At 37.5% G+C, this 14,034-nt stretch overlaps 1 protein-coding gene across 4 annotated transcripts; it reads right to left on the bottom strand.

Moving 5' to 3' along the window:
* Window positions 1–3,601: 3,601 nt before the first annotated feature.
* Window positions 3,602–8,078, bottom strand: LOC108444397 (nuclear factor 7, ovary-like). Of its 4 annotated transcripts, XR_005129698.1 has the most exons (5): window positions 7,542–8,078; window positions 5,878–5,979; window positions 5,080–5,181; window positions 4,582–4,963; window positions 3,602–3,730 (listed from the first exon to the last, which is right to left on the bottom strand). XR_005129698.1 is itself a non-coding variant. In XM_017725576.2 (4 exons), exons 1-4 carry the CDS (start codon window positions 7,658–7,660, stop codon window positions 4,720–4,722), a joined length of 567 nt encoding a protein of 188 aa, XP_017581065.2. In that variant the 5' UTR covers window positions 7,661–8,078; the 3' UTR covers window positions 4,482–4,719. The 4 variants fall into 4 exon arrangements, 1 of the variants encoding a protein (XP_017581065.2); XR_005129700.1 differs by lacking the exon at window positions 3,602–3,730 and having other exon boundaries at window positions 4,482–4,963; window positions 7,510–8,078; XR_005129703.1 differs by lacking the exons at window positions 3,602–3,730; window positions 7,542–8,078 and adding an exon at window positions 6,061–6,106 and having other exon boundaries at window positions 4,482–4,963.
* Window positions 8,079–14,034: the final 5,956 nt, after the last annotated feature.

Raw genomic sequence — 14,034 nt, 5'->3', positions numbered from 1 at the left:
TTATGTTGCCCCAGCTTTCAGAACAAGGCACTCACAACACTCTATTGTTATACGGCATTAACATTTCTTGTGCATTAACATACGGCATTACGACATTTCTTTAATTGTTAACAGATCATGTATAGAGATCTAAACTAAATCTGTCTAAACAATGTGAAATGTTAACACTTCATTCATTTGTGCACATAGCTAAACAGGAAAACAACACGGGCCATTCCACGTCAATTTACCTGGCATACCTGCTCGAGGACTTCCAAAAACTTCAATTTAGTCGAAGCTGTTCTGTGTGATACAATTTATTTAAACTGAAAGAATCAGAAATGTGTGTCACCCTGTAAAACCTGAAACAATCATTTAAAACTCAGAGGCACTGGGTCGGATTTTGCAGGAGTTTTTCAGACCACGTTATACATTTTTACCTATAAACATCACAAGCACAGGCCCAAAAAGAAAATCCAGCTCAATGTTTAGGACACAAATGCAAAATTTACTGATTCACTACAGAGCAGAGGTGCTCAATCCTGGTTCTGAACATCTACCACCCTTTAGCTGAAGTTTAGCTCAAGTCTCATCTAACACACCTGATCTAGATAATGAAGGCCTTCAGGAGCAACTGAATATTAGAGACACATGAGCAGTGACTGAGCACCTCTGCTGTAGGTAATTGTAGATAATCATATAGAACATTCACTTACATCCTCAGACAACATGTCCTTCACCAAGTTTTGGCTGATTTCTCTTTGCATACTCATTCAACACGCTCACAATCATCAGATTCATCCGCTTGGGGAAGGGGTCCAAAACCAAAACCAACATTACAAAATGTTCCTCCACCTGTTGTGTGCGATTACATTTTTCCACCAGAGAGGTCTCTAAACCCCCAAATCTTACATAGTGCAGGCTTTTTTTGATCCTGTAGTTTCTAAAAAGGCACTAATTATACTTTGTTCATTTTATTTCTCAATAAAGAAAACTAACTTTTTCATGCTCTAGTAGTTTCTTAAAAATAAGGTATTTCACTAAGAATCACAGTGTAAAGCATTCTGTAATGAAAACGTTCAAATTCATTCTGACCTAAATTCTACATTTTTTAAAAAACAGAGTGTAGTTTTGATTTTTTTTGTGGCTGTTTAAATTTAATTTTTACATGAAAATCTATTATGTTACCAGACAGGGCTCACGTGAGTTAACATGGAATAACCCGAATAGCACAACAAGTTTTGCATTTCTGCCTTAATTCTTGTGTTAAACAGAAATGCTAATTAGCTCGAATTGCTCACTTTCTGATTATACTGAAATTGTGAGTACAATGAACCCTTTCACTGTGGAACTGAGCAGGAAGTCTCTGGTTGCAAATATCACACGAGAAGGAAGAAGCATAAAAAACTGCTTACTCAATAGCTAAAAGACAAACATACACAAGTAAACTTATTTATATCTTTGTATTAAACATATCTCCATTTTTGTAGGTTGCAGCGTAGACTTTGTAGGCCAGACTGAAGTAACTTCACTCCTGAATCTTTATAATAAGTCCAAATATGTAATGTGGGAACCTTCTGTTTCTAATAGAGACGAAAGCACCTTGCATAACACAACACTTGTGTTGCATAACACAAGTCTGTTCATTCATATATTGCTAATGAATAGAAATGCCAGGTTTGCTTACTTCAGTTTCTCTAACCAACTATGTGGACTTGCTAGTCCAGCAAGGAGCTGTTCAACTCCTTTATCTCTAATGCCGTTGTAGCTCAGCTCCAGCTCCCTAACCGGTGAGTTTGCTATCTTGAGTGCAGAAGCCATAGTTTCACAAGACTCAGGTGTAATCTTACACCCTGAAAGGCTATTAAAGTAAACCAAAAAAGACCACGGAAGATTATCTCTTTATTACTTTCTCTTTATTATATCTTTATCATTTGTAAAAATGCATGATTTTTTGCATATTCAACTGCAGTACTCACATGGCTTTCTTTGCTGTCTTCACAACAGGTAAAAGTCTTTGGCGGACTACCTGTTGTGTGATAAATGCCCTGAGATCAAATTGTTCCATGAGGTCCTCTGAAATCAGTAGCACAAATGCCAGAGCTGAACATTGGTCTGGCTTCAGAACTTTTTTTTCAGAGTTTTTTTTTTTTTTTGCAAAATCATCTTCATTTCCTTCACCAGAGAGTTGTCATTAAGCTCATTCAAGCAATGGAACAGATTGATGGTCCTCTCTGTTGTGTTTTGTGTCTTGATTTTTCTTCAACAAATTTGACAGTCTCCTTAATACTTTGAGGGCTACCTGCTTTTTGAGCCAGAAGACCTTTCAGGAGTCTTTGATTGTGGAGGAACAGGTCAAGTTCTCTGTTCTTACATTGCATGGCTTTGGTCACTGAACTCTTCAGAAAATCTGATAATTTCACTTTTTCTTTTTGTCTGGGTTCTGGACTAAGAACATTCCCACCCTCACTTATGTTTGAACACAACACATAAAGGACAGCAAGAAACTCCTGAACACTCAGATGCACAAAGCAGAAGAGCTTTTTACTATAGAAGCCGGCCTCTTCTTTGAAGATGTCAGTGCACAAAGTGTAGAACTGTGAACCCTCACCAATGTCAATACCATATTTTTTCAATTCCTCTTCATAGAATATCAGATTTTCCTTTTGTATTTCTTCAAAAGCCAGACGTCCAAGCTTCAAGATCATCTCTTTGTCTGTTTCTGGAAATTTCCGTGGATCTTCAATTTTCACTCCTTGGTATTTTATGTTCTTCATGCTTGTCTGAATCTGGAGAAACTGTGTGTACAACTGTGTTTGGTCTTTAGGAATTTCACTACTACCTGGTGACTTTAGAAAGGTTTCAAGAACAGTTGCCAAAATCCAGCAGAAGACTGGAATATGAAACATAATGTGAAGGCTCCTTGAAGACCTGACATGTTCAATGATTTTGTCTGCAATATGTTTTTCTTTGAATTTCTTCTTGAAATACTCCTCCTTCTGTTTCTCCTGAAATCCTCTAACTTCAGTAACCCATTGAACAAATCCTTTGGGAATCTGGTTAGCTGCTGCTGGATGGGAAGTGATCCAGAGATAAGCAGAGGGGAGTAGGTTGCCCTGAATTAGATTTACAAGAAGCACACTCAGTGTGGTTGGCTTTGTTACATCAGACCATTTTTGGCTGTTCTGGAATTCCAGAGACAGTCTGCACTCATCCAGGCCATCCAGAATTATGTTCAATGTTCTCACTCTCAAGATTTTCTCTCTCTTTAAGTTCTGGAAAATAGTGATGGAGAAGGCCCATCAGGCTGTAGACATGTTCCCTCTCAAGGTTCAGATCACAAAAAGAAAGCGGAAGAATGAGGTGGAGGTCTTGATTGGACTGACCTTCTGCCCAATCAAAAACAAACTTCTGGTTCTTAGTACTCTGGTCTCTGCCCACCAACCCGCAGGCTGGGGTTTGATTCTCTGCCCAGACAAACACATCATGCTGTACCAACAAGCAGCCCTGAGAAAAACTCCTAATGCTACATCAGCTTACCTCTGTAACATGATTACATTGAAAGCTGTTTGAAATAAGAGTGGCTGCCAAATGCTGTAATGCACCATCATAGGAGTTTTTTCTTTTCAAAAAACGTCAATTTTATTGCATTTATCTTTGTACAAAAAAAAAAAAAAAATAAGCAGGTTAAACAGATGAATCTCATGCTACTCAACATATTTTGCAGAGTAGACAAAGTGTTTGGTGTAACCTGTTGAAACAAAGATTTGTTTTATACAAGTATGCGAGGCTCAGAAATGTTAGTTTAAAAAGATCTTCCTCCACTGTATTGGTGTAGAACGTTTTTTCTAACTACATCTTTATAGACATACAACAATATTATGTGAGATAGGAATGATTCAGAAGCTTTTTGCAGAATCAGTGATGCCTTTGTGGACCTACTGACACTGTTTACACCTCATCACTTCATGTGACTAGTATCTGGATTGTATCCTGATGAGGTTTTAGCCACATGCGTTTACATTTGGAAGTCAAATGTGTCTCTGGTTATGCGGCAAACAATTACCAAATGTTTATCTGTTCAGTCTCTTTGCAATTCGTTATGCACAGTAGTGTCTGTCCATATTGCTATTAAGTGCTTCACCCCAACCGTGTGTGTCCTCCATGATTATCCTCCTTGCAGACACAGATTACATACCCAGTGATGTACTGCACAGGGTGAAGTTTTGGTTGTCAAATGTTTCCTGGAGAGACGAATGCGTTTACGCTGCTAAAACGTGTGGCTCAAATGAACCCACGTTCTGAAGACCACATTCTGAAGTGGTTTAAGTGATCGGATCTGTTTCAGATTATATCTGTTTTAAATGCGTCGAGTGTGTTTACACTTGCATTTTTATGTGGCTTGGCCTTATCCAGATATAATCCTGATATTCAAGGCACATATATAATGACCAGTGACAGGGTCACTCGCAGACTACTGTAAAGCATGCTGTAAAGCAAGCAATTTGTTCTTGAGAAACAACCCAAGAAAAACAGATTCATGACGTGACGTGTACTTAAACGTGTACATGTCTTCAATCAAGCATCCTCCGCTGTACTTACCTTTGTGTAGTGCTTTTTATGGTCTCTGTGCTCCTGTATAGCACAGCTCTTGCAGATACGAATCTGATGAGTCCTACAGAACATATCCAGAACTCTTCCATGGTACTGACATACTCCCTTATTTATGTCTCTGGCTTCTCATGCTGCAGTTTCTGTAAACCTAATCTCTGCTATCACTTCAGCAAGGGCCTTGTTTGTGTGAGCCACATGCTGTAATATTGATGTCTTTCTACACTTTGGGCATCTTTCACCCCCATGTTCAGACTGAGCCCAGTATTCTGTGATGCAGTCCTTGCAGTAATTGTGCCCACAGGTATTAGAGACAGGGTCCCGCAGTACTTCAGAGCACACTGAACATCTAAAAATATCTGGAGACAGCAAGCTGGAGGCCATCACCATATTGAGAGACACAAGGAAACATGAAGGCACAGTCAGCGTTCTGTTCTTGCATGCAAAATATAATTATGCTAGGTGTGAGGATTACGCAAATGTCCATACCTTGTGCCTGTTTCACTGATTTGGAGTGGCTGAATCATTGAGCTGTTGCTCTTCATAGATACTTGGCTGGGTGAAGGTAAGTCTGGTCTGTCCATCTGAGTCCTGCAAAATAAATTAATTTAAAGTAAATTAAAGTAATTAAAATGTGCATCCTACTATTGTTTAGTAGTAGGATCCAGATTTAATTAACACTAAAAAATTTAACATATAATATATATATATATAGGATTTTAAGGCTCAAAACAAACTATGATATTCGAGTGCACAAACACCTCTCTTCACCCTTTTTTCTCTCTCTCCTTGCTCTCTTATTGAATCACATTTAATTACATTGCTGACCATCTCATTTTACAGAACTTAATTTAAATTAAGGTTTTGAGTCCTAAAAATCGCTTCATCTGGAAAATTAGTGCAATGTGATTGGGAGCAAAGAAAGCTTCAACCTTCAAAGTTTTACTCATTCTCAACTCAAAACAGCTACTATAGGGCCATTACTGCCTACTATGCGCATGGCATTGAACTAGGCAGCCCTGCCTCTACACAGAAACTGATCATAATCCACTGAGTTTGAATTTAAAATAACTGCAAACATGGTCTTTGCAGTATATTGAGCAGCAACACAGCTTCAACAGAAGTTGCCCAGAAATATTTCTTGGTATTGTGACATTCATCTGCTGTTGATATGCTAAAATGTGTCCTGTGCGATTTTAAACCATCTTGCCCCATTTGAGACTAAAAAGATGTCTTGTTTTTGTGGAAATCTTACATTTGTAACATAAGCAATGCTCTAGGCCATACCTTTTGTCTGTCTGACTGAAACGAAGAGGTTGTATCATTGAGCTGTCACTCCTCATAGATGCATGGCTGAGTGAAGGTGAGTCTGGTCCCTCCGTCTGAGTGCTGTGAAATAAAGACATTAAAATATAGGTCTGGCTACTGCATTAATAATTTAAAATGCCTTACAGAAAATGTAAACTGCACCTGGAAGTTTAAAGAAGGATGAATGCATGTTATACGTGTTTCACATTGCTGACTCATGACTGCGCCAGCTCAAATGACATCATCAGGCTTACTGATAATACTACAGTGCTGAGTGTTATCAGCAACAACCACGTTCACATATCCATGGAGGAGGTTGTTTTGTTGTCCAGACAAGTTCTGTGTATTTGTTGTTCTGTGTATTTATTTTGTGTGCATGTTGATTGTCTGATGTATTTACTGTATATTCTGCACTTGTTTTTCAGTGCTTTTCACAGTCTGAAGAATGACATTTCATTCCAATGTATACAAGTTACAGTGAGGAATGACAAAGACCACTTGATTTAACTTTACATATTGTCAGTGTCCAAAGAAAAACAAGTATATTCAATAAGGTAACTTTACCAGAGAGGACAAAAACCTTCTTTACCTTCAATGTAAGTTAATGTATTTTGGAATTTTATTCAAAGTGATTTTGGAGCATTGGGCAGTGAACGTATGTAGGTGTGACAATAGGGAGAAGACAAAGTAAAGGATGTTAAGGTTCAGAAGTGTATAATTCAAGGAAGTGTGCCAGTATCTACCACTTCACACTAACTTGAGTTAACAAGTTACGGCTGGTTTTTCAAACTCAACAGTATCCTGTATCTAATATGGTCCACCCCTCTTCAAGACAACACAAGCCAGTGGGTGATAATATCCCACTGGAAGGATGCTGTCACAGGTTTCAACACTCCTGTCATACTTTAAACCTTTTCAACTCCAGTTCTAGGACTGACTAACAGTGCCCTATGCACATTCATGATGTGAGTAAATGAAAAGTGCTTTATTCAGCCAATGAGCTGATCAGCTTGCCAATCAATCAGGGCTCAGTAACAGTAATGCAAGTGTTCTACTGCTCCCCTGCTAAAACTTTTCTGTAGAAAATAACTGTAGAAAGATACTGCCAGGTTGTCTTAGATTTTTCATGTAATATATTTCATGTAATATCTACTTTATAAAAGGACTAGAAAAGCATTTAATTAGCAAGTTTAGCCATTTAGCTCCATTTAACCCTTTTTATTGAGGACTCATTGGCATACCCCCAGCCTCTTCTGGTCTTGCTCCTACACAGAAGCTGATCATAAACCTATTCAGGCTAAAGAAACTGGAAATATAGCCTTTGCAATATACTGAGCAGCAATAGTAAAAACATTTTTTCCTTCTGAACGAGTTCATGCCAAAAATATTTGGTACATTGTTTAATGTATTTGCATCAGTGCACTACACAACCGACTAGCTGTATGCATTGTAGCATTATTTGCTACTTCAAAAGCATCTGTTGTTGAAGTGCTAAGGAGTGTCTTCTAAGATTTAAAGCTTCTTGTTCATGGCTGTAAAAAAAGCAGCATTGATTTCCTTTTGAGGCTTTAAAAGTAAGAAATTGTGTCGTGTTTCATGTGGAAATCTTACATTTGTAGAGTAAGCAGTGTTGTTGACCATACCTCCTGTTTGACTGAGGCGAAGTGGTTGTATCTTTGAACTGTCTCTGTTCATAGATACCTGGCTGGGTAAAGGCGAGTCTGGTCTCTCCATCCGTGTCCTGTGAATGAAAGACTGTCATTTAAGAAGTTTTATGCATCATTCAGGATCAGTGGCAAACCAGGGCTGTTTGAAGGGCAGGGGCAAAAAAAATATGGGGCCTCATCTGCAGGCAAAAAACCATGATGCATCATGTATGATGAAACCGTCTTCATCCTTGAATAAGATTAACGTTTATCCTTTACCCTTGAATTAATATTAATACAATCCACAATATATAGGGAAGTATAAACCTTTGAAATGTTCATTTAACAAACCCTTCCTAACACACACACAAACACAGGCGTGATAACGGCAATGAGAAAGCTATGTTTTGGGAGGTTGGTAGTCAGGAGTAATCACTCTTAAGTAAAAAACTATTCCCACTAAAATGTAAAGACCTGTGGGCATTTTGTGTAAATTACCTCAACATAATTCTGTTACGGAAGGATTTTCACACTTGTTAGAATACACAAGTATTCTAACCCTAACCCCTAACCCTAACCCTAACCCCTAACCCTAACCCTAACACAGAATAAGCTAGGTTTTGTGAGCCAGCTCTGTAGTTTGGCATCTAAATAGATAAAATGTGCTACAGCTTTTTCTAAAAGCACTTTCAGTACACATAAGTATTTAGTAATGCATCATGGCTAAGACTCAATCTTTACAACCTGAAAGAAGGCTTGCTGGGTTACCTCACACACTGTAACCAAACTAAAGAATGCATGGTGCTGGAGCCTATCCCAGCAGTCTTCAGGCGGAAGGCAGGATACACCCTGGACCGGTCGCCAGTCCATCGCAGGGCACAATCCCAAGCAATGTCTTAATTTTATATATAAAATATAAATCCCACATCCTGCAAATGAAAGAATGGAAAAAAGACTAGGGCTAGATTAAATGTGAATAAGTCTGTGGGTGTGATTAGTCAGGAGGTTATTCTTTTATCCTTGTTCTTTTCTATTCATAAAGTAGACTTAATGATAACGCAATTCTGTATTATGCAACACATTTAAAAACATGTTTACTAATTATATGTATTGCTGTATGAGGGATGGATTTGGACCATTAGGCCCAAAATTAGTTCAGGCTAGAGCAGATTTAAAATGGTCAAATTTGAAATAAAATGTCAACAGGCAGATGTGTGGGCAGTCGTGGGCTGGAGGTTAGGGAACCTGCCCTGAGATCAGAAGGTTGCCAGTTTGAGCAAGGCACCTAGCCCCCAATTGCTCCCAAGGCACTGTGGATAGGGCTGCCTACTGCTTCAGGCAGGTATGCTGACTGCCCCCTAGTGTGTGTTCACTAGTGTGCATGTCTGTGCGTGTTTCACTGCATGGATTGGTGAAATGCGGAGGTCTAATTCCACAGTATGCAAACACAGTTGGCTGATGGTTCTGAGTTCTTAAGTGTAACCATCTTGAATTGAATCAAGTAGGTCAAGTGAGCTGGTTTGGGTGTGTCAAAGCAGGGAATAACTAAACTGCATGTGCAGGGCGGTGGTTTTTGCCCCACAGAGCAAAGAAAATATTCAACTCTGAATTTATTTTAGCAATGAATGTCCTACTTTTGGGCACAAAGAATACTAAGACTGAAAGACAAGTGTAAAAGAAAAAAAAAGTCACCATTCAGCCGTCAGTCTCACGATGTACAAAACCATCAGTCGGAGCATGTTCACACAAAAATGCACCTGAAATTAAAATCCTTTAGTGTACTAACCAGTGGACTATAATACTTTTATTTGCCAAACTGTATCTGACCCCGTTTTTGTATCTTACCCCCATGTCCTAGCTATCTTCGCATTTTGTCCTCAAGGTTTTTTGACCATGTGGTGCTAATAAAGCTGTGTAATTGCGGAAGCATAAAAGTTAACAATATGAAGAAACACCAACAATGATGAACATGCACAGCACAATCATATACAGTAAAACAGGTGAGGGTATGAAAAGCCTTAGACAGATACAAACTGCGTTGTCCTGTGCTGTTTGGTCATTTTCCCGCTCAAACACGCCATTTAACTCAGCAGTTAATTATCAGGCTTTAGTTAATGTTTGAGCAAGAGGTCAACAAATTGTGCTGGACTTTGGCCCTGCTGTATGAGCAGTGAACTACAGAAAATACATGACTTAAAGTTTAGAATTACCATTATTACAGTCAAAGTACATTATTACTTCACACATTCGTTGCTACTAATAAAATCGTTCATAATCATTAAAATAGGCATAAGTATCTGTGAGCTGCCTTCCTTCAACAGAAACAAAAGAACAGCCAACTTGGTACTTTCGTTTTTGCACTGTAAAGTGTTGCAACAGTAGACTATGTGGTAACTGTTGCAGTACATCAAACACCACTGACTGTAAAGCCTTAAGTGCTTACTGTTGTTTTTCAAAAAGCTTTGTTTTCAAACTTTCCCCTGATATGGTTTCCCTGATATGACAACAAACAGAAGGTTCCTGAGTTATTCAAATGACTCGCCCGCCCCCACCAAGGTGCCTGTATTATATATAATATCAATTTTAATTGTTAATGTTACATTTTGTTAATGAAGCTAAGCAATACCTGAAAACAATGACGGGTTCCAACAATAAAACATTGAAATTATGTAGATCTTTTGAAAAAGCTATTTTTTGTTTGTTTGTTTTCTTCTATTGTTGGTATCTTTTGAATGTTGCTTTCTCATCGTATTTGCACAATTAAGAAAATGTATATATTTTAATGCATATAAATATGGTAGGAAAGCAAAAGTTTAGAGTAATGAAGTCTTCACTGCTCCAGAAAGCTTTATTTTGCAATCACTACTGCTGAGCATAACCTGTATTCCCGGGGTAAAGTTAGCTTTGTTTTCCATATTCGTCTTTTTGGCACCAGTAACATTTCATGAGTAAAGACTTATTTACATATTCATGAGCGAGAGCACAGAGAGTGATGCACACCCTTTGCCTTGCAGTTTGGGCCACATTTAACGTACCACTCTTTTGTGTTAATGCCACAGAACTGAAACACGTTTTTCAATCGAAAGAAAAAGCATGAACTTCTAGACCACACCCACATCCATGCATACTTTATTGTTCATGCAATCAAAAGACAGCGTCAGACAACAAAACACCAACAGCTCCATGAACACTGTGTAAACACATCTGCTTGTGTTATTCGCTCTAAATTATGGTTAGAAACTCACACCATTTAAATGTAGGAAAAGGACTTTGAATTCACCTGTAAAATGGACTTGCCAATGCTTGTCCTAGTAGTATTGAGCATACCTTACCTGTAAAAGTATACTGATTTAAATAAACCATTATAGCTTTATTTGCAGAGTGTTGACTCAGACTACTTTTCATTTACTTTGAGTTATAAGGAGGACTGCAAACTTTTCATGTCTTTCATGTTATCTGGTAATACAGTGAAAGTGGTCTGTCTTTTCTAAAATAAACCGATAAATAAATTCATTTAAAAAACACCTTCAGGATACAAAGATAAAACCAGCTTTACAGTGAACCACAAGAAGTGTCCATTAATGCACACTTTAATGCCTCGATAAATATTCTAACTGTTATTTGGCCCTTGGTTTAAAACACAGGGCTAACAGCAGTGGCTTTAGGAAACATTCAGAAGCTCCGCAATCACCTTAATCAAGTGCTTAACTGTTATACTAAAATTTCCTACTGTTCTACTAATAATTCACTGCAGAGGTTTTTATAAAGCAAATACAGCAGCAGTTGCTACTCATTTAATGTTGTTTATATTTGTGAAGGTTTTAATTAGGTATTGTATAGAATAGCTCATATTGCATTAGCGCGCTCTACCACTAGAGACTGCTGTCTACTGAGACATTAACATAATCTATCGCATATAAACAGATGCACCAGGACTAACACTGTAGTTTGGGTGATCAGCATCTCTAGACTTTCGAAGTGGTTTTAATTTTTCAGTGGACTTTTTACTTTTATAATAAATAAATAAAGAAAGAAAGAAATGAACGAATAGGAAAAAGTTCTTACATTCTTTAGAATGTAAAAACTCATTAAAAACCTGATTTGTGGTCACTTCAAATACAAATAAGAACTGTAGGATGATTCTTTAATAAAGAATATGTAACAGATCATGTATAGGATATTTGAAAGGGTCTAAATAGGCTTTGTCATGACAGATAAGTATGCTTTGGTAAATTACTTTATTAAAAGTGTTGCAAAATATTTTAGCAGTTCACAAGCTATGTAAAGCACAAAGACCTAAGCGTAGTAGTTCTATAAGCGCTTGATCATGATCATGAGGTCACTTTTGAAATTTTTCTTTTATTCATGATATACATTGTTGGGAGTATACATATAAGAAGTCGTTGCTTTATTAGGATAAATACAGCATATTACATATTAAAGAAATAAAAATAGTTTCCATTAAATGACAGCTGTTAAAAAAAAAAATCCAAAACTGTCACAAATTGATACATAGCATTTTGCAATGAAAGCCTTAATTTCCATATTAGGAACAACATTCAGAAGCGACAAATATCTGTCTCCTCTTATCACACAAATGTGCTTAGCATGAAAACCAATGTTCCCTGGCCATGATCTTGGGGCCCTCAGGCAGCACTGCATTAAAAACAGACACAATTCTGTAGTGGAAGCCACTGCATGGACTCAGGAACACTGTCTAAAACTCTACCACTCAAAGAAGAACAGAATCCAGAAATGCTGCCGCCTTCTTTGGGCCCAAGGTCATTTAAAATTGACTCATGCAAAGTGGAAAAGTGCGCCAAGTAGAAAAATGTCCTGTTGCATACTATGATTAATGCAACCTTTGTTAGAGAAAATAAAAATGTGGCTTCCATTATATGTCAGCTGTTATCCAAAACTGTCACAAACTGATACACAGCATTTTGGAATCAAAGTCTTCATTTCCATATTGGAAACAAAACAAGTCGACAAGAATGGGTCTCAAAATGACAAATGTCACAAATGTCTTTAGCATGGGCTTAAATTGATGTATTGCTTCACTAAATACAATAAATTGTTCAAAATAGTTCAGGTCTATATAAGTCATTTCTTGCTTGTGGTGTATTAGTATATTGCTTTTTTGCAGATTTTGTAGATTTGTAGATTATATAGATTTAGTGAAAGAGTTAGTTGGTTAGCTAATTTTCAGGATATATCCAGGATAAGTACTGAATAATAGCAACGATAATAATGAGGCTATATTTTCTGCTTTAAATTAGTAACAGTTCCTGGCTAATACTGATAGGTAAAGAGATCTTTAGTGCATGTTAACAGAAGGCTGCTTCACCAGTCTTTTTATACTTAATTCTGAGAGTAGCACTTGGTGATCTTAAGACCCCACCTAGAACATTTTTTGTCATTCTGAAATGTATGATGAATTTCAAGAGCTTTAATAAGTAATAAACAAATCTTAAAATCAATGAAAAAGGCAACCAGTGTAACTGTTTTTCATTGCTCATTTTCCACTCACAGTCCAATATACTTGTTTTTCTTTTCTTTCTGCCTTATTCTTTGTAAATTAATTTTGTAAATAATTTTAAAAGTAACATCTTAACTAAAGCTGCTTATACAGCTTTATACTTTATACTGCTTATTTCAGTTTACATTCTGGTGCACATATCGGTCAGCGCTACAGCAAAATCTTTACACGTGAGATGGGCCACAGGGAAGCACCACTTTACATCTCAATATTTTTTTTAACCCTTGTTCTCACCCATCCACCCAAATCTTGTCCATTTTTCCAGGTAATTGGTGAAAAGACTGTCAAAATAGATATTTTTTTATTGTTTTTGTTATTGGCAATAAAATGTTTCCACAGATTCACATGACCATTTGTGGCTCTATTTCTGTTAGATGTAACGGCAACGTCGCTAACAACCAGAGGTATGTACATGTACATTTAAGAGTTAATGCTCCACATATCAGAAAAGCACTACTTACATGACCTTCTTTGATGGTCTGATGATAGGCAGAAGTCTTTGGCGGGCAATTTCACTACTCTTCTGGAAGTGTTTCTGTTTCTGAGGGCGATGTAGAAGACCTTAGAAGAGCTTTTGACTGGACAAGGAAGCGCAGAAACTGCTTTCTTATATATATATATATATATATATATATATATATATATATATATATATATATATATATATATATCTCCCTTGCTAGGGTGATGCTGTAGTTGTTGGTACGCAGCACTGACCCTGAATCAAAGTGTGTGTGCAGTGCCACAGCCGTCTAGCCAGAGTCAAACCAGAAGTCTTCCCACAAGTACTAGCTAGTGCTGTTTGGTATACTGTAGCTGTACAGCCCTGCTGTAGGTTCAATCCCCCACCTGGGCAAGGACTCTACACTATACTAATAAGAGAGAGTCCTTGGGCAAGACTAAGTGTGTAAAATGATCACATTGTACATCTCTCTGAATAAGATCGTCTGA

This window comes from Pygocentrus nattereri, chromosome 1 (assembly GCF_015220715.1).
Source record: "Pygocentrus nattereri isolate fPygNat1 chromosome 1, fPygNat1.pri, whole genome shotgun sequence".
Taxonomy (NCBI): Eukaryota; Metazoa; Chordata; class Actinopteri; order Characiformes; family Serrasalmidae; genus Pygocentrus; species Pygocentrus nattereri.
The sequence above is the reverse complement of the archived record's forward strand: the minus strand, read 5'-3'. Positions and strand labels throughout refer to the sequence as shown.

Bases quoted from the DNA above. Each gene is read 5' to 3' on its own strand.
- LOC108444397 (XM_017725576.2), bottom strand. From the start codon at position 7,660: ATGACAGTCTTTCATTCACAGGACACGGATGGAGAGACCAGACTCGCC. The intron at 5,182-5,877 runs GTATGGCCTAGA...TTTATTTTGCAG, and splicing joins TTCAGTCAGACAGACAAAAG to GACTCAGATGGACAGACCAG. The intron at 4,964-5,079 runs GTATGGACATTT...GATGGCCTCCAG, and splicing joins ATCAGTGAAACAGGCACAAG to CTTGCTGTCTCCAGATATTT.